General features: G+C 34.2%; 1 protein-coding gene across 5 annotated transcripts in view; it reads left to right on the top strand.

The window, feature by feature from the left end:
- Positions 1 to 20,558, top strand: part of KDM4C (lysine demethylase 4C) — a 336,400-nt gene that overhangs the window by 136,334 nt on the left and 179,508 nt on the right. The window contains exon 9 of one of the 5 annotated variants that reach the window (XM_025051418.1): positions 1,130 to 1,237. The exons of the other annotated variants lie outside the window; for them this stretch is intronic. Coding sequence (XP_024907186.1) covers positions 1,130 to 1,222 — 93 coding nt within the window. The 3' untranslated portion in view covers positions 1,223 to 1,237. Of the gene's footprint in view, positions 1 to 1,129; positions 1,238 to 20,558 lie in introns of those variants that run through there. 5 annotated transcript variants of the gene reach the window in all.

Here is a 20,558-nt window from a genome sequence, read left to right as displayed (position 1 = left end):
TTCTCAGGTGAGTAGGAACACGTGCGGCAGGGTCATGCTCTCCATCAGACAAGAGCCACAGCCAGAATGCAGTGGGGGGAAAAAAGTATGTGATGTGTTCCAGTGACCAAGTAGATCATTTGGTTCTCTGGTGCGTAGATTATGAGTAGGAAGTAGGATTTGAGATCATATTCTTGTGGCATACAATACTTGGCTTATAGAAGGAATCTCTAACTAATCCATAAATTTAGTAATGTTCCCTTCCTCACTTTTTAAATCCCTTAGTTTGGGGCCTTCGAGAAATTTTTGTTGAAAAAAGTACACATTTGTGGCATAGGGAGTCTGAAGTAGAGAGAGATGCTACAATTTTAAAAATAAAAACAGTCATAGCAGTTGTACTAGTTACTATTCAGTTCCTTTCACATTAATTCTCATGAGTTATTTGAGGGAAGAGAGACAGAGAAGTGAGTTATCTCCCCCTAGCACACATCCAAAGGAGAGAGCCGAACTTCAATCTGTGTGTGGCCACTTCCACTAACTTACTAGTTCTGAATGCTGGGATAATGTTGTCCATAGAGATCATTCGACAATGTTTAGGGACATTTTTGAATGTCTTGAATGAAGAAGTGCCTCTGGCATCTAGTGCATACAGGCCACAGGTGCTCCTAAACATGGTACAGTGCACAGGACTGTACATCACATCAAAGAATTATCTGGCCCCAAAATGTCAGTTGTGCAGAGGTACTAACTGTATTAGCACACTTTGTAACGACCTTTCTTGTAGATTTTTATTGTTTTCCTCTTAGCTGTAGAGCTAATTCGAAAAAAAAAATTATCTTATTCTTAGCTTTTTTTTTTTTTTTAATTGTACAGGAGCTCTAGTGAGTTCATTTATACCTCTTCAGTAGTAAAATCTTAAAAATTTTTAATTACTTAAGAAACACGTATCTGATATACTAAGTAATGCTTTATTTAAATGGCATAAAATAGACTATCATAGTAAACTGAATCAACTTCTGTAAAGCACATTCTGGAATTTTCCTGTGGGAACAATAGGTATTAGGATGTTAACTTTAGAAAGGTTGTAGCAGATTCTGAGAGATAATTATTGCTACAGGTTCCAAATCCCTTGGTTTCTTTAATTCTGCAGGTGGTGCCATTCGCCTATGGGAAAGATATACATCAGCATTACCTGCCTCTATCTAAAGCAGATCTAGTTATCTGTGCACGCACTGCTGGGTGAGGGGCACAGCTACCAATGGCTGAAATGAAACAGATTCAGGAAAAGAATGGCTTGTTCCACATTCAGGGTCAACTTTCCTTATGGAAAAAAGTGATTCTGATTAATAATGTCTTTCCCCTGAGACCCTGATTCTGCAAATAACTTTTAGGCTAAAATTTTATATACAGTTTAAAAAAGAATGATATGTTATAAATAGTAGACTTTAAAAGGGCAAATGAAAAGCCCTTCCAGTAAAATTGAACTTGATGGAATTTGATTAATATTTACTTATGTATAATTTTAATATACACATAAGAGAATGTATAAAAATAAAAGGATTAAACATTTTATTCAAGAACATAGCAGCTGAGTAGTAACATAAAGCTATAATGTGATGGCAAAGATTTTGATATGTTTGTTTCTGGAGTGAATGATTGTTTGAATTTCCATTTTCCAGTCTTCCATATTGTAAAAATCAGAGCTGGATAATGTTTTCTAAAATTAAACTTCTAAACTAGCTTATATCCTCTCACTTTTATTGAGAACTTTAATTAAATATGAGCCAATCCTTTTTTAAAACTTAAGATTTTATAACCAGGATGAGGATAAATTGTTAATATTCATGATTTTAAAAAATAATATAGCTGATGTTTAAAGTGTGCTTATATTTCTATTTTTCTAATTTCTCATAACCAATAGTTTTTATTATGAAAATAATTTAAGACTTCATTTTTATTAGGAATTGTGGTATAAAACAAGAAATTATAAAAGGCCATTAAATTTATTGCTTTAATATATCTGTTTGTAGTTTGTGTTATTTCTGTTGTCACTGAACAGCATTAAGTTCTTGTAGAGAATTACTTGCTGCATAGAAAAGAAGATTTCCTGATTCCTGCCACCAGGAACATATATTCCAGATTTAAGGCTCGAATTTTTTAAAAGACATTATGAAAAGTAGACAAATGAATAGTAAACTAATAATTTTAAAATGCCAGCTCCCTGTTTAATAAAACCTATTAAATTACATTGGCAAACAAGTATAATTATATTTAAGATTTCACATATTTCGTTTGGATTTTAAAAAAATAATTTCATTTAATTTCTTTTGGTGTTCAAATGAAAATTAGAATTACTTAGATTCAGAAGAAAGCTCCAACTCATGGAGCTTGTTCAAATCCTCTAGACAAGGGAAACAAACTCATAAACTAACAACTTAAAAAAAAGATACCTTATGATTTCAAGATATCCAGATACTTGTTTTCTTTTTTTTTCTTTTTAAACTATATTATTCACTAAATCGGTATTTTCACTTGTTAGATTTTTCTTCCACATAATTAAGTAACTTTGTATCTAGTTTAAAAACTACATATGCTATAAAAATTGGACATTTGTGGGTATGTGTATACTTATAAACAGTATTACTTTACATGCACTTGATTTGCTAAGCAAACCAGTGCATAGATACATTTATCCATAGATAACAGAACTCAAGAAAAAAGATATTGCCATTGGACACTTAATATTTTCACTTTGCATTTCAATGAAGTCATCATCTCTTTAGACAGTCCAGTAAACTAGGTGATACCATCTTAAGATAAATTAAAGGTTTCCCAACTGAAATCATTTACCAATTCTCTTGAGTTTTCTTGGCTTGCTCTGAGTGCTGTAGTTAACTAGTTTAGGTTGTCTACTCTAGCATTTTGGTGAGTGAGAATGACCTTTGCTTTGATTATTTACATAGTGGGAGTGTCCATTCTCTGGGATCCAGTTTGTAGAAAGGCTACATGGGCAAACCGTATTTTGGGAGGTAGAGTTTAATGGTTATCAGCAAGGTCTTTAGAGTAATAGAGATTTGCCCTTAACTCTCATTTCTGTCACCTAATGTGTATGCCCTTATTCAAGGTACTGCCTACCTCATGGAGTTACTGTGAGAGATACCTTATGTAAGAATTTTAGCACAGTGCCCAGAACTTAGCACTGAAGGAATGATGATTAAATATCTGTTGTTATTGGCCTGGTTTCAGATACAGGTTCTAGACCTAGATCCACAAAGTTACTTAAAACCTTTTGGCTGTTTTACGATGTAGACTGTATGGAAATCATAACCACTTATATCAGAGGAATAGAAAAAGCAGAAAAGTACAACTAATTTATTATTGTAGTCAATAGGAAATAGTAGAATTAAAAGTTTATTGATAGTGTTGTTCATTGTTTTTGCAAGACTTAACGGTCTCAACTACATAGCTTTCTAGGTTTCTAAAAAGAATCATCATCATAAAAAGTTAAAGTTATTCCTGCAAAAGTGGTAGAATCTGCAAGGCTATTGCTAGCCTCAGGGTTCAAAATACCTTGTAGGGAGATAATCTTTGTAGCTCATATTGTAAACTCCATGTCCATTTAGGGTTTGAACATTGTTCAGTAAAAACAGATTTTAAGTAGAAGACTGTAACACTGATATTGTGTTTCTGGTGTTATAATGTATTTGTTTGACTTAGAAATTCTACATTACTAATTGAATATCAGGTGTTTGTGTGTATGTGTTTTTTTTGGATCTCAAAATGGGAGTTCAAATTCAGATTGCTGTCATGGAGGGAGGAGTACAAGATCCTGAGATTGTTGTAGGAGATGAGGAGGAAAGACACCCTGAAAACAGCAACGAGGATGGGATCAGGACGTATAGTTTTCGAAAGACATTAGAACTGGCAGTCTATACAAAATTGAGCTTGAGTTAAAGTTTGATACTCTGAAAACAGAAAACGCAGGTCAGATTTTTAAAATAGATGGCCAGTTGGTTAATAGAAAGGTAAATAGTTGAAGATGCATATCAAATTCTCCTGTGTATTGTACATAGCAGTATATCCTGAAGGAGGACATTTATCTTGCAGAGTGGGTGACTTGGTGTAGTAGGTTTTGTTTGGGGATAATGCCAAGTATCTAGTCTTCTTACTTGTGAGTAAAAGCAACTTTTTTTTTTTTTGGTAATACTATGTATTATTGGATATTGACCTCTTGTAGCAGAACAAGCAGTTCTTACCTATAGTGCCTGTGTGGCTCTCCTATGTTGAAAGTCTTCCCCACCAAACTAGCTAGAGAATAGTATGGTGTCTCCTGAGTCCTGGGACCACTCCCTCTCCTTTTTCCTTCTCTGCTGCAGAGTAAATGTTTTAAATTTATCATCTTAGTCAATTGCTTTCAACACTTCTACAAATTGATGATATATCTCATCTAAATAGGACGGCACGGAGTAATTTATTCTAATTATATGCACAATCCAGATTGCCTCTACCTTCTTCCTTCAGCCCAAGGTTTCCATGTTCGTGTGAGTAATATGTATGTATGCGTGTATGTATATATAACTTAATATATATTTATAAATCACATTTACTGAATATATGTCATTTATATATTTGATATATTATATATTTAATAAATACATTTGTTTCTTCACTCCAATGACATAACATCCATTTTCAGAGGGTTGGTTGTGATCCTTCAGAGAATACTGCAGCTGGATAAGGAAGGTGATGATTTCGCTAAATGAATAAAACTCAGATCTAAAACCTTTCCAGGAGAGCAAAAAGAAACAGTAAGTCTTTTGTTCTCTTCTAAAGGAAGTTAATATTTTCTTTGCTCCTCCTGTTTAAAGGCTAAAAAGGTAGCTTAACAGTGTCAAACAAAGGGGAAATTACAACCAACCACATAAAGCTGTTTTTGGAAGATACTCTAAGTGAGAACAGTCTTCCAAAACTCAGCTGGCTTTTTGGTCGGCTAAGCCATCTGTTTGGTTTTTCATCTGGCACTGTTTTCAGTCTCCCTGATTTTTATTGCTTCCCCATGGGAAACCACAAGATTCCAAATCATTGCAGCATTGCAGGGCATTTTGAAGAGCTGTGTGCGGCTTAGAGGTTTATTTGTCAGTCTTCTATTGTATAATTCCGAATGGATTTTACTTCTGTGGAATTTATGGTTTTATAAATTTTGGGACAAGGGAGAGTCTGGGAAGAGAAGTAAGATGATCAAAATTGTTTTTTTTGTTTGTTTGTTTTGTTTTTTTTTATATAAGCACGTATTTTCCAGGTATACCAGTAATAAAATGGTCGCACTGTCATTGAGGTTAACTTACTCGTGTTTCATTTAATGGAAATGCATAAACTTCTTACTCAAAGTTAAAATGTGTTATATTTTCAGTTCTACCATTAGTTTGTTTTATTCTTATGTCCAATTCAGTGATGTTACAGTTTTATTGCAAACATTCCTTAAAAGGTATTGATGTTAAATATATCAGTACCTCGTTACACTGATTATAGTTTCTTAAAACTATAGAATGGGTATTTTTTAATTAATGCATAAGCATAAGTATGTTTCTAATGAATGAGTGTTACTTGATACTTTAAAAGTTAATGATATTTGTAAGGAAACATTTGACTGTTATCATATGCGGGTCAACAAGTGACTCCCATGGTCTCCTAGTATTATATATAATTCTTGGCAGAGGAAATAATTGACAAAGAGATTTAAGCTTTATCCTGTGGGTAGGAACCACATTTCTTGTTCTTGTCATGTGTGCACTAAACCTCAACCTGAGTATCATTTGAACTTCAAAATGTGAACAATTACTACCTCATTATTGTCACTACTTTGGAGAGTAGGATGAGAACAACTTTTTAAAAGTTTTTGTAGAAATTGTAACAGTTCTCAATTCCACTGCCACAAAAATAGGACATAAATGCTAGAGGATTATACTAATGCAAACAAATACTTGAATTTGAAACACTTAAAATTACCCACTAGGCAGAAATATTCTTATAGTCATTTCAGCTCTAAAAGCTCATAATTATATTGAAATAATGGGAAAAATTATAGCCAACGTTTAAATACTTAAGTTTTCATTTTTACTAGCATCATATTTGAATCAAATATTCGTCTTTTACAGTCATATAACTATCCACACATCACTAGATGTATAATTGTACCACTTTTCTTCCCCAGAAATCGATTACTTTATTGTCATTTTAGTTTCTCTTTGGCTGTCTTTATTGGGTGAGCTTTATATAATATTTATTCTTTTATTTGAACTTAAAACCACAAAATACTTGTCCTGTTCAGACAGATTCCCTCAGGCCCAACCGAGTCACGTGTCTTTACCAAACCAAGTCCTGTGTCCTCATTCTCTTTCCCCACACAGTTTCTTTGGCTTTCAGCTCTGGAACTTCCTACTCTTTGTCCATAAGCCTGTGCATGCTCAGCCTCACGATGGTCCTCAGTGCTGGGGCTGTTCCCGTTTACGTTCATTAGCAGCGGGCTCACCCGTTTCTCTCCTCAGATGACACTTGTTCTCTTGCCAGAGGTTCGATTGTTACTTTATATACATTTACTGTTCAGTATGTGATTTAAAATTTTAATTCCATATTAAAACTTTTTTCATATTGAGTTTTTAATTATAAACTCTCTTGATGTAGTGAGGATAAAAGTGCTTTTCTCTATTGAAGAACAGTGCTCAATAACTCATAATATTTGATAAAAAGAATTAATCTAGTGAAGATGTGAATATCGATTTTTTTCTTTTTTCTGATGAATGGTGTCAGACAGCTGGGAGAATGCATTCATTCTTATTTTAGATGAGGCTAGTGGTTGATGAAGAGTGAAGTTACTGTATTTCGGTGAATTTTACCTTAAAATATGAGATGAGTATAATTTCTCGTTCTGTGAACAGATCCCTAAAGTAGGATCTTTACTCTTTTTGTTTTAAATCAAGATGTGTAAAATTTTACTGTTTTGGCCCAGCGTGGTACTATGGATGTATTTTATTTATTCCATTTGCATTTTTTGCTATTTAAAATTGATTTTTTGTTTTGTGGTAATTAATTTTGCCTCTGCTTCTCTCTTTAAGAATGTCTTTGCTGCTCTTTTCCAGAATAGTTTTCCCTGCTTCCTATGACTTAATATACTTAAAGATTTATTATTGTCCTAATGCATTTATTTTTTAGAAGCAAATGTACAATAACTCAAATCATATAAAACAAGTTCATTATGAGATTATTAATAGAACATATTCATGGGACAATGAAACATAAACACTCAAAAAACTGTATTTTGTTTTATGGACCAATAATCTCATTTTGTTTTCCCTTGAATTTTATCAGGAGAGTAGAGCGTGTTTGTAACTAAGAGAAGGAGTAGAGTAAGAAATGAGATGACTTGCTTATTGTCAGTTTTTTCATCAATACCCTCATGCTTATTCTCATGGCAGCAAAGTCAGAAATGGCTGTCTTCCAGGTGAATCTGGTGTGGTGACAGACTGAGAATGACAAGTCACCTCATTTCTTACTCTCTTCCTTCTCTTAGTGACAGACTGAGAATGACAGTCTGACAGTCTGTCCAAGTCAGAAATGGCTGTCTTCCAGGTGAATCTGGTATGGTGACAGACTGTCATTCTCAGTCTGTCACCATACCAGATTCACCTGGAAGCCCAGAATCTGTACCTAGCAGTCTATCGGCCATGGTCAGTCTACAGCGTGTGCACACACAGCGGTGGCTCAGTGTTTTGGAAATGGTTGAATTACATTAATTGCCAATGTTCAAATATCAGGAGATTTTACATAAAACTCTGGAGTTGCAGGTACGATTGAAAACTAGAATGATTTGAAAACACTGTCCTGACATGCCCTCCTGGGCAATGTTTGGCAGGTTACCAGCAGAGGTTGGCTCCTTTAGACCACACAAGCTGTCTCTGGTTCCCCCTAGTTTTCAGCTTGCCTTCACCAGTCAGATACAGAGGTACTTTGGGCCCTGCTGCCACCTGTGCTGGCCCAGTTATTTTGGGGACACCCGGCCCACTGCATTCATCATGTTATCTGCCTGGTTCTATGCCTATTTGAATTTGCTCACTTCCAATTTTGGTACTTCTTCAGTCAGCTAGACAGTTAACTTCATTATTTTGACTGTGTTATTATAATCTAACTCCTTGAAAATTAGATTAAAAATTGATTGTCTATGTTTGGGACATATGATAGTAATCGATTAGGATTAAACTAAAAAAGCCTCTACTGAACACCTGTGTGCATAAGATATCTCATACCATATTCCAAGGAAATGAAGTAGTGATGAAAATTCTAAAATACTAATTATTTTCACTAAGAATTTCTAGAAGGACTCGTTATAAAAGAACCTTCTACATCCCAGGCTATAAAGTTGAATGTTCATGAGTATACAGAGGAACTTGTTCTCATTGCCTCGATGTTGTGGGTGGATTTTCCTTCCTGACTCCCATGCTGAACACTTCCTGAGCTGTGTTTGCCAGAGTGAGCTTGGCATGAACTTGGCAGTGTGGTACAATGCAGCTCTGAATCTGTCTGATTCCTGCTCCTTTACAGTTCACAGTCCAGGTGACAAAAAGCCCTTTTTAAAGGGATTGCGGATGTTAATTGGGAGAGCGGTTATTCTGAATGTGTATACTTTCATCTTCTTTAAGACAGATTTGATCATATTGGGTCTGTAGGACAATGTAATTACTCATGAGTTTCAGAGAAGGAGTAGGAGTAATCCTTAAACTAAGGTGGAATTGGTTTATCCTAATATATCAAACTTATCCCTACATTGGATTTCCTTTTCTCTTCTTTTTTTTTTATGTCTGTTTTGCCATATCTGTTTTTTTCTGTTCCTCATATTCAGTTTTCTTCTTTCTATTATTACCCCCAAGTATTATGGCTATCTCTTTTACATGAGATAGCACCCACTTACATTTTATGTGTCTTAAATGTCAGAGCATGTCACTTCTGCCATTACCCTTCTGGTACCAACAGGACATGAGCTTGGCATAAACAGGGTCATGTCTGTTTTCCCTCAGTTATGATATTTCTTTTTTTTAGGGTTTGTAAACTAATTCTAATGTTTCCTTTATTTTAGGCCTGTGGATTTTATTAGTAATATGATTGTGTACTTTTTAAAATTAAGGCCTTCATCTACCTTTCTTTTGACCCTGATGTTTTATGTAATGAAGCAAAGCTCAAGACAGGAACATAGAAGCGTAGAAAACAAATAATATTCTAAAGTGCTAAGCAGGGGTTACCTTCGTGGTAGGATTTCAGGAGATATTTAATTTTGTGCTTATCTCTGTTGTCCAAATTTGAAGCAGTTGAACATGATTTCCCTTAATCAGAGTAAAAGTTGTATTTTTAGAGCATAAAAATATTAAGAGAAGTAAGTCAGTTTTCTTTAGAAAGTTGTAAACATTTTATAGTCATTATCATTATTCAAAAAATTATTTTAAAAATTTTCTTTTCCTTCTTTGACAAAACAGGACACTATTAAAAATATGCACAAATAATGATCTGCCTGAGTGGACACAATTTGGTCTGCTACTAAAGGATATTTTGGTTGAGTATATATAAGTATGGCCTTCTGTATCAGAACCAGTTGAAATGTTTGTTAAAAATACACATTTCTGGGCCTCATTTCAGGACTCACTGAACCAGGGTCTTGAGACTACTTCAGAAAAATCTGTTTTTACAGACTTTTAAGGTGTTTCTCATGCTCGCTCAGGTTTAGAGCCACTTCCCTGTCCTTGGCTGCCAGGAGAGCAGTGTTAAAGTTCAGATTTAATTTTTACCTGGATTCTTGCTAATTTTCAGTCATTCTTGGCTAAAGGGTAAATTGTTATGTATTCTTTCAGGTTAGCTTAAATTTATGTGTCAGCTAAAACTGCACAGTTTTAAAGGTTATTTTTGTTGAATTATGATGTTTAAGAAATCCTCTAAAGTGAAATTATCTACAAGTAGAGGGTGCTGTTGAATCAGCTGTGTATTCTGAATTTATTATTGACCGAACATCCTTACATTTATGCTGTTGAATTGGCTCTATATTCTGAATTTATTATTGACTGAACATCCTTACATTTATGCCAGGTTCAGAAGGCCTAGGTATTCCAGGAAGTGGTTAATATTTCAGTGATAGTTAAGTCTTTAGGTGCTTGGAAACGACGGTGTTAAACTCTCTTCTCCGAATTGATTTTCATTTGCAGGATTTCATGCACATCCGTGATGGAATAGCAGTGTCTTTTAATAGTTTGAAATCATGATTCAGTAGATATACAGTGTCTTCTGGTGAGTCTTTAGAGTTTCGCACGTCTTTTTTGCTTTTTTAAAAATCTAAATTGGGTACAATAAAATATATGAAAGCTATCAAAATACTTTAGCACTCAATTTTATTATGAAAATTCTGTTCATTTTTTTTTTCTCTAAAACATATGAGATACTTTTAGATAAAAAATTAACTTGAATGTACTTTCCATAGATGCCCTCTGACCAGACCACTAGGAATACCCTTGTAGTCAAATACAATAAAGTAGAATCTTTTGCCTTTTTGCAACAAAGGAAATAGCACAGTATGGGGAACTATGTATGCTAGGAGGGCTATGTTATTGGATTTGGGCCTGTTTACTGAATTTGAGGAATGGGTTCAATGGAAGAGTAGTTTTGGTTTGGATTGGATGGTGGCAGAAAGTGGGAGCAATTTTGTGATCTGATATCTCAATAATTTTATCTATCAGGCAAGAGGAACACAGCAGGCTAAAGGAATAATTGGTAAAGAAGTAGCAGTTAATCCTATTAGCTGGAACTGGGGATGTTAGATTATTGTTGTGGTTTGTATAGTGTTTTAATTTTTGTCTGTGTTTCAATGCAGTTCTGATCTTGCTTTTTTCTCGCTCCATCCTGATCACTCATTGGCCTTTTCTGATCTCTCGTTTTTGCTCTACACACATGTGCGCACACGCACACACAGACACTTTCTCTCTTTTGTTTTAGCTCATTTAGGTGAACAATAAAAAATGAATATTATTTATCTTTTATTAGTTAGAATCAGTTAAACCTTCTTTTTAAAAATAATTAAGCAGACCATTTTTACTTGACACTCTGGCTGTAAATATTATGTGGGACAGCATAAATTCAAGTGATTTGGGGATTATAAACCATCTAAAAGTAGCATTGATATATTTTATATTGATATTCATTTGCCTAAGTGTTTGTTTCTTGAACTCATGATTAAGGAACAAATGGCATAAGATTAAATTATTTAACTTAATTTTAACAAAATTATTACTTTTCAAGTAGGACTTGATAATATTAATGATGTGCCTATTAAATTTATAATCTGAGAATTAATCTGAAGTTAAATGGATTTTAATACCTCTTGGAAACAATACACGTAAGTTTAATTGTCCTTACAGATTTTAAATATGGCTTAAACCAAATAATGTTTCATTAAATATATAGTTTTAATCTGAGCTACATAATAATATTTCTTGAAGATAGTGGCAGTAAAGTTTTACAAGTTAAGATTTCGAATCACAGGCAAAGTGTTCTTATATTTGCTCTCAGAGAAGTTAAAGGAAAAGGAGCTTTTTCTGGTCATGTAAGGGACTGGACTACTTAAATGTATTTGATTTCTTATAAGTCAGAAGCAGCACAATTGAAAACACATGGATTTTAAGATATTTTACTTGATGTAGATGTGTCTTTTCTCTTGGTATTTATGGCAGAATTTACAACATTCTCATGTGAATTCAGTTGTGCTAAATGAACATAATTTTTTATGAATTTCTTGCTACAAATTATGTTCACTCAGTAGTTGTTTGACCAGCATGATCTTATGGTGTTGCTGATGTAACTGGAGATGCTTGTGAATGTTAGGTGGTTGTAATTGAAACTATAGATGCAGGAATTTTAACAATCTATATTTAAAGAAATTATACTTACTATATTTTTTAATTTATAGCAATAGAAAATAGATTATGCAAAATGGCATTCTATTAATAATCTATCAATACTATAATTTCATTTTTTATTAACTACATAGAGGTGTACATGACACTCTTCCATAACATTTTTCCTTTTTTTGGTTGCCTATCATTGATTTCCAGTTCCATTTCCATGGCAGTTTTGGAATATTTTCTAAAGAGATTATAGAAATGTGATTCACTTTTTTGCTCTAACATTGCTAAAAATATTTTTTTGGTTATTATGTTAAATTTTTTTTTTAACTTTCAGACACTTCTTTTATTGTCACAACTTGTCATTTGTAATGCCATGCAGATTTTTAGGATTAATGTTAGGATTTGGTGTAAACCTCTGTCAAGTTTCTTTCATATGTGAGATGTAATATTTCTGTGCTTTTCAGAGGATTTGTTTATGTGCGTATGTTTGTGTGTATGCATGTATGTACAATGAATAATTAAATATTGAATAAATTCTTTGAATTGATGGCGTTCATTACCCAATATGTCAGTGATGTTCTTTAGCAGTATCTTATGAATCTTAGATTATTTTTGTTGTCACTATTTAATGTCCCACAGCAGAATACTTGTCTTTTTCACGCTTTCTCAATAATGTAATTATCAAGTAATCCTGAAACTTTTTCATTATTTGTATTTAAAATTTTACTTCTTATCTCAACTTAAATGCATCCCAATTGAGCTGCTTCTTGGCCAGATCCCAAATATTTCAGCAGCACTCTTATGCCACCTGACATAAGGTGAAGTGGGGGGAAGGAAAAATAAATGGAAGTGGTCATTGCTTTTAACAGACTCAAATGCAGATCTTTGGCTTTTGTGATTAACAAACAAATACATAATATGTAATGCATTTCTAGGTCTTTCCTAGGACTATCTGTGGAAAGTGTTTATATTCACTATTTTGTGTCAGATTTCTTTCAAGAATGCCAACTTATAATTTCTACAACTATATTTCTTTGTACTTTAAGTAGCTCTGGATAGGAACACTATTTTTTTTCTAATTTTATGGAAAAAATGGAAATCGTTTCAATTTGCAATTCTTTCACTTCTGTAAGAGATTGAACGTTTTTTATTTTTATTTTATGTTTAAAAAAAATTTCTTTTGTTCTTTACATTCTTTTTTTCCATTAGTGTTTTCTTGCTGCATTATATGAACTCTGTTTAGTTTCTTTTTTATTTATTTATAAAATGTAAAAAAGGTGTTTATTAACTGCACATGTATATGAGTTTTTTTAAAGAAGGGTGTAATAGTGATGTTTCTTGATTTGTGATCTTGGGGAAAGCTGTCTACATTGTAGTGCCATTTGCTTCTAGGGCCTGGGGATTGATCCTGGAAACCTTTAGTTTAAGTCACCTATGGGGACTGTGTCCTGGTTGTCTTGAGAGTGATGATCTAGATCTGTTTTGGTATAGCTTGCATAGATACAGGAAGATTTTTCTTTTACTTTATGTCAGTGTAGGTGGTCAGTAGTACTTCATAAGGTCCTTCCCAGAGAGGTGACAGTACATGATTTCTTCTGAAGACCTTGATGTATAGCTGGTCTCCTGGTCAAAGGGATGGCAAGGCTTGTCAGTTGGTGAAGGCCACGCCCCTTTTATCTGTTGGCTATAAGCTTCAGGTATACTAATTAGTTCTTATATTAGCTAGTCATGGCATCAAATTGTTCACTTAAATTCTCATACTGTTCACTTCTTCCTAGAATGGAAGGGTTAGAGATGCCAGTAGAGATTGGATGTCCAAGTATTTCAAAAGGGGTCAATGCCCATGCTTCCTATCTGGAGTATTCTGGATCTTTATAATGGCCAAGGGCAAGGCTTCCAGCCATTTAAAAATGCAGTTTCTTGATAGATCTTTCCTAAAGTCCTTTTTATGTCCATATTTTTATGTTCCACTTGCCCTGATTATTGAGGATAATATGGGGTATGAAATCTTAATGAGTATCCCAGGTTTATTTCTGCTATGTAAAAGTTCCTTGGTATGATTTTCTCCATAAAGGAATGTAAGTTTTATTTTTTAACTCAGGTTCAGCATTTGGTGTTATGCTCAGAAAAGCTTCCCTTATTTACTACAGTATTATAATCATTGTCATTCAGATTATCACTTATTAATTTTATAATTTCCTTTAACTATCCAGAATTGATTTCATTGTATGATGTGAGTCAGAGACTAAACTTGATTTTTCCTTCATGTCTTCTTATTTCAAATTGCTTATTTGAAATTGTGTTTTAAACTCATTTCTTAACCAGTTTATCTCTAATCTATTTATAATATTCTAATATAGCAGTGTATTGGAGTCACCTAGAGAGTTTTTAATCAATATTGAGACCTTACCTCAATTGTAATATCAGTCTTCTGATTTTGTAATCTTAGGAGTTACGAAGTATCTGCATTAAAAAGAGTTTGCTGTTTTGTGACTTATTTAAAAATTGATTTCTTTTTAATATGAATAACTTTGCAAAACTACCTGAGTTCTATAGCCATTATTTGGCATTCATTAGCTTTAGCTAACTCCTTAGCATAGATGCAGCAGTAGTAGTAATTTCTTATAGTAGATATTTGATATAAGTGAATAGTAGAATAATGCTCTAAAATTTTTTTTAGTTAGACCTCATAGAAAGGCAAATGGTAATAACATAGAGATTATATTTGTGGCTTTTTTCTTTTCCCTTTTTCTCTTTTCTTACATTTTTTTTAATGAAGAAAAGGAATGAGAATATGATAAATTGCTATACTCTTTGGATTTTAAGATCCTGTGTTCAACCTCTGGGTTAATGGGTTGAAGGGACAGTAGAGGCTTTTATTCTTTTCTCAAAATATTATATTTTCTTTAATATGCCATTTTCCATCAGGTCCTGGGTATTTCTGGCTTTTTCTAGCCTAAAGGATTCACATTTCTTGATAGTTAACTTTCAAAACCTCCAAGTCCACTTTTATGCCTTTGAGCTATAAATTAAAACTCTACAATGAACCATGTCTTTTGGTTTCTTTCAGCCATGATCTAGTTATATTCAGTTGCTCATGGGAAGACTGATATATCCCATGAAATATGGGTACCGCTGGTTGCATCTCATTTGTTATTGGGAGTTGGCTTTCGAAGAAATTGAAGAATGTCTTGGAAATTCTCATCAAGAATGCATATTTATGCTGGTGGCTGTTAAGTATCTCTTATACCCAGAATTGACCACTTTAGCTGAGTGTTAAGCTCTGTGCAACCTACAAATCATAATAGGAGAGTGATACAATTTAGAAATAAGGTTGAAAAACACTACATTGAGAATTTGACTATCATTCACAGATTTTATACATTTAAGTATACAATAAGCACTGACATAGAGAAATTCATATTTATAAATAAAACAAAAACTCATGTGATTTACTTCAGTTTAGTACTTCGTATGTAAATTGGGAACAAAATCATAAAAGCAGAAACTAGCAATATTATTTCAATAACTTGTATTTAATTAATATACAGTTTATGAAAATTGAGGTGTTTTATTATTTTAAGTGTATTTGGAAAATATTTAATTTAATTCAATATGACAAACATCGAGGGCCTATATGTGTAGGAATTCTGCAGGGTAGGGTATTATGATTTTTAAAAATTGACTTTGCTATTATTATTTCACAACTTGAGACATATATTAACTGAGTTTATAAGGGTGAACTTAAATTAGCTTAAGACACATATTGCTGATGACAGCGTAAATTGGTCTAATCTCTGTGAAAGGAAATTTGAGAAAATGCTTGGAAAATGATCTGATATTTTACTTCCAAGAATTTGATCTAAGTAAATAGATATGATTATAGGTACATGCAAGATTTTATTTGTAAAGATGTTCAACATAGCATTATTTAAAACAGTAAAACAAGACAACCTGACAACAGCACTGTGTGTATCAGTAGAGGATTAGTCACAAATTAGAGTGCAGTTACACAGAAGAATACTGTGGAACCATTTGACAGTGTTAGGTAAATGCTTAGTGCCATGAGACTTTGTTCACTGTGTGTTTTAAGGGAAATGTCACATGCAGTATTGTTCCAATGACATAAATGCACTTAGGTGAATGCAAGGTAACTATGTTAACTATTATAGTTCTTTCTATGTGGTTATTATTTTTTTCATGGAGGGTTTTGGCATTTGCCATATCATTTTTAATTGCAGCCTTTCTATGTGGTTATTATTTTTTCATGGTATCCTTCAATGAGCAGGTTTTAATTTTGTCAGCTGGGGTGGAGGCAGGGCAAGGGTACTCAACACACATTTTTTAAAGATTTTGCTTTCTGAGATGACTAGTACTTGCATTTTTTATGTGATGAATTTTTATAAATTGTTTAAGGCACCAAGATGAATAGGATAATATGTAACAAAATGTAACACATTATCTGAGCCATTTTCATGATTAATTGATACTTTTCTATTTTAGATGTTAGAAAATTCCTTGCCAACTTTTCTCTGTGAAATGGCTGGAATTGGCAATAGATCTTTTTTGTTCATTTCAGCACATTTTATGAATGGATATTTATTATCAAAAGCATCAAGCATCTTCCTTTCACTAAGAGAAGACAGCCAGAGTGTTCTCACTCGATTGAGCTGATGGCACATAATAGCCTGTTTATTTAATCACTTTTGCTTCCTCAGCAATTTTAATCCACGATAAAGTAGACGCGCTCTCTCTCCCTGCCTTTATTTTTTGAAAATGAAATTGAGAGATTTAAACATAATTTATTCTGCTTTGACCTATGGTTTGAATTAACTTTGCTGTTTGCATTCATTTTCAAGAGAAGCATTTAATCCTTGCAAAGCAATAATCTAATCAATCCCTTTGTTTTCCCAGTTGCTCTAGAGATAGTACAAAGCTGCCTAGACTATAAAGTTTCTTTATTATTAGAGTGTAAAATACAAAATTGATTTTGATAGCACATTTTGAAAACAATATGTATTTAAAAGAGTTACATTATGTTTCAAATAAAAGTCTCCGTGTATGATGTTATATAAACATTTCCCCAATTCATGCTGACCTTTTCTTGCTGATCCTTAGATACAATTAGAGAACTTTAAGAGAACTGAGGATCTTTTTCAAGTGCTGCTATTGAATTAGTTCTGGATAATAGTAAATATACTGATTTTCCTAATATACCACCACCTCACCTCTCTTTTCTTTTACTGAACTTCTAGAATGGGTATCTTATGCTTTCAGGTGTAGCTATTGGGGAGACAGCACAGTGCTTCCCACAGAAGCACTCTGCTCCTACACCTCGTTCTGTATTCACATTGAACTGACCAGCAGTACCCCTTCTAACTGAACTCTCCTTTTCCTACCTTCCATCCCTTCATTTTCTATGGTTATGATCCTATGTATCTTTCAATATCTACTTCAAATAGCATGAGCCCTCTTTCCCATGCAGTATGACTTTTTCCTGGGACTCCATTTGAATCTCTATTTAACACTTGGTCATGTAATGCCTTGGTGGTACATTTGTTATGGGATGGTGCTTTTATCTCTGCCCTTTCTTAGAACCCGGCGGAATTCCTGCACATATAGGCCCTCGATGTTTGTTATATTGAATCAAATTGAACATTTGCTGTGATAATGAACTATTCTGGTAGCCACACTTGCCAAGTAAGATAGACAAATCTTACTTGACCATGATCTCTTATTCTTCCTTACAAGAGTACTTATCCTGGGGTCCAAGGAGAGACCTTCCTGGTCTGTGAGCTCTACATAATTGTATGAAAAAATCTTAAAATGTGGTCATATGTGCATTATTCCAGAGTTTGGGTCCATAGCTTTTTATCAGATTGTAAACAGCAACTTTTACAAGTTTAAGAGCATCTACTTAAAACGATTTAGCATTCTAAATAGTGTCTTTTAAGTACATAAGCTCAATGAAGGAGAGTCAAAGCCAATAACTATCGTCATATAGTTAATTTAGAATCTGTACCCTCTCCCTATTTCATGGGTTTTAGATCTTGGGAAAATCAGAAAATTGTTGTTCAGTTCAATTTTGGGTTAAGTAAATTGACCAAGAGCAGAGTATGGCAACTCGAGAGCTGAAGGCTGGATTCTGGTCCTAATTACTTTACTTCCATCTCCACTACCTCATGGCGCATTAGGGAATTTCTGTAAGAAGTGCGGGAACTCTTCGTTTGCTAGTGTGAGCAATCACACACTCATGGAAGTTCAGTACTAGATCACTGGGCCGCCCCGTTAGAAAGAGGTGAGTATCTTGGGGTTTTAAAGGGCACACTGCTGTAGTTGGATAGTGGGAGCCTCTGGACTTGTAGCATAGAGCTATGTCTAGATGTCTCCCATGTTTTAGTGAAAATTCTGCTACTGTGGGGTGGGAGGAGTAAACACAGAATTTTAAGAGGATAATTTTTGGTCAGTTATATGAGATAAGTAATCAGTTATTTAGGTGGGGTAAAGCACAGAAATAGGAAAGGATTCATGCACAGCTCTATATGGCAATAGGGTTTTCATTTTTTTAAATTTTTGCATAGAGACAAAGCTGTCTGCCATTTTGTTCCTTGGCCTTGGTTTGCCCTCTTTTTCGGGGAGGGCAGTGGACTCTGACCTCAAGCTTCCAAGAGCTTAGAGTAGAAGATCCTTCTCCAAGAGCTGAGTAGGGATGTCTTTGATCTGTATTCACTTAATCATTCTTCCCATTATGTTGCTGGCAGATATGCATGGAATTTGTACTGTAGCCTTCATCAAGTATGTCTCCTGGATAGGACAGTGTGACTAGCTTCTAATTAATGGCATGATAGTTTTTTAAATTTGGTACTTGAAAGTGTTTAGCTTTCTTTTTCTTTTCTTTTCTTTTTTTTTTTTTTTTTTAAATAATTATAGTCTTTTGGCTTCTTTCCACATTTACCTTACCAGCAGTACCAAATCAATTAACTCAGTTTAAGGAAAAATATTCTCTTTATATAAAAGTATTTCATAATTTGATGTATTAACTTTAATTTTCATGACAAGCCATTAACCTCAGATGGAATAAGGCAACATTTTTGTCCAAGACAAAATTAATCTCAAGAGAGCACATTATAGCCATTTGCTTTTAACTTGAGTTGGAAATATATCACAGCTACACCACCTCTGACCATGCCTCATTTCCAGACCCTCCTTAAATCCTTTTGGAAATGGTGATGTGGGTACTGATAACTCCTGTCTTTTAATTTTGTGTTGGCTGTCCATTCAAAGAGTGAAATGCCATCTCACCTGTTTTTCTGAAACTGTTTTTTGCTAAGTCAGGTTGGCAAGCTACAACCCCCTGCCAGTTTTGTAAATAAAGTTGTACTGGGACACAGCCATGCTCATTTGTATGAATATTATCTGTGGCTGCTTTTGTACCACAATGGCAGACTTGAGCAGTTGTAAAAAAGATCAGATGGTTCAAAGGTCATAAATATTTACTCTCTGGAGTTTTTCAGAAAAAAGTTGCTGATGCTCTTCTCTGTCCCAGGGACCTGGCGTATTTAGATATTGTCTACACAGCTTAAGTGAAGAACCCGCTGGCCTGGTTTACACTTGTTGGTTGCAGAAAATTGTTTCATTCCTTAATCAAAGCATGAGCAGTGGTATCTCTTTCTTTGGCTTGAGAACACATCAGGAGCTCTACAATGCTCTGTGCCATTGTATATCATTGTGACTGATACTCCTAGCACTACAGTGTTTTCCAGCCTCCTCCTGCTTGGCTATACTTTTGAAACAGTGTCATAAGGGTAAGGCTGGTTTGAGCTGTACTCCTCACATGAGCATGTGCTTCGCTCTCACACCGTGTTAACATGAACAAGGGACCTGCCAGCTTTGCTGACTTGTTTCACAGTGGGACTGATTAGCATGAGGCATAACCTCTTGTTTGATGTTTTTCAGGCGCAGCATCTAGAGGTAGAAAGTAATAACTTTGGCGTTAGCTCTTTTATTTGTAATGCCCTGCCAACACACATGCAAATTCTCCCTGGCACATAGCTGCTTAGGGAGATTATGCTGTGCATAATGCTACCTGTCATCACTTTTGATATTTATTTCTATCACAAGTCCTTTACTGTGTTTTATTATAAGTATTACAGACTAAACCTACATTTTTTTTACAAAAATATTTCAGTCTCGCAATACTCATTTTGTAAAGCAAATGAATGTAAGTCCTACAGTGTCCTATAGCGCTCATGGAGGGTTTTGGCATTTGCCATATCATTTTTAATTGCAGCCTTTCTTATGGGATCCTACTCCTTTCAGGCAAAAGAAGGCTGCATTTTAGCCAATTTAGGGCTTGCCAAAACCCTAGTGGAATTAGAGAATTTTTTTTCTCTGCAATAACAGTTGCAGCAGTAGTGATTACCGCCATATCATTAAAGAATATTTGTGGGTCGTGATCTACCACCATGATAAGAGATGAAATGTAGCTACTGCTGTTTCTCGGAAGGCCATGCCACTCTATTCTGTACACAGAGCCATGGTTTCTTCCCAGAAGTGTCTTGTGTTTCAGATAATCTCTATTGTGTATGCCTCTGTGAATAGGGATTCGTTCCCACAAGCTTTGTGCTGTGGTGATGGATAATATTC

The sequence above is a fragment of the Pteropus alecto genome, unplaced genomic scaffold (genome assembly GCF_000325575.1).
Source record: "Pteropus alecto unplaced genomic scaffold, ASM32557v1 scaffold95, whole genome shotgun sequence".
Lineage (NCBI taxonomy): Eukaryota > Metazoa > Chordata > Mammalia > Chiroptera > Pteropodidae > Pteropus > Pteropus alecto.
Note: the sequence above shows the minus strand (reverse complement) of the source record. Positions and strands in the feature narration are given on the sequence as shown.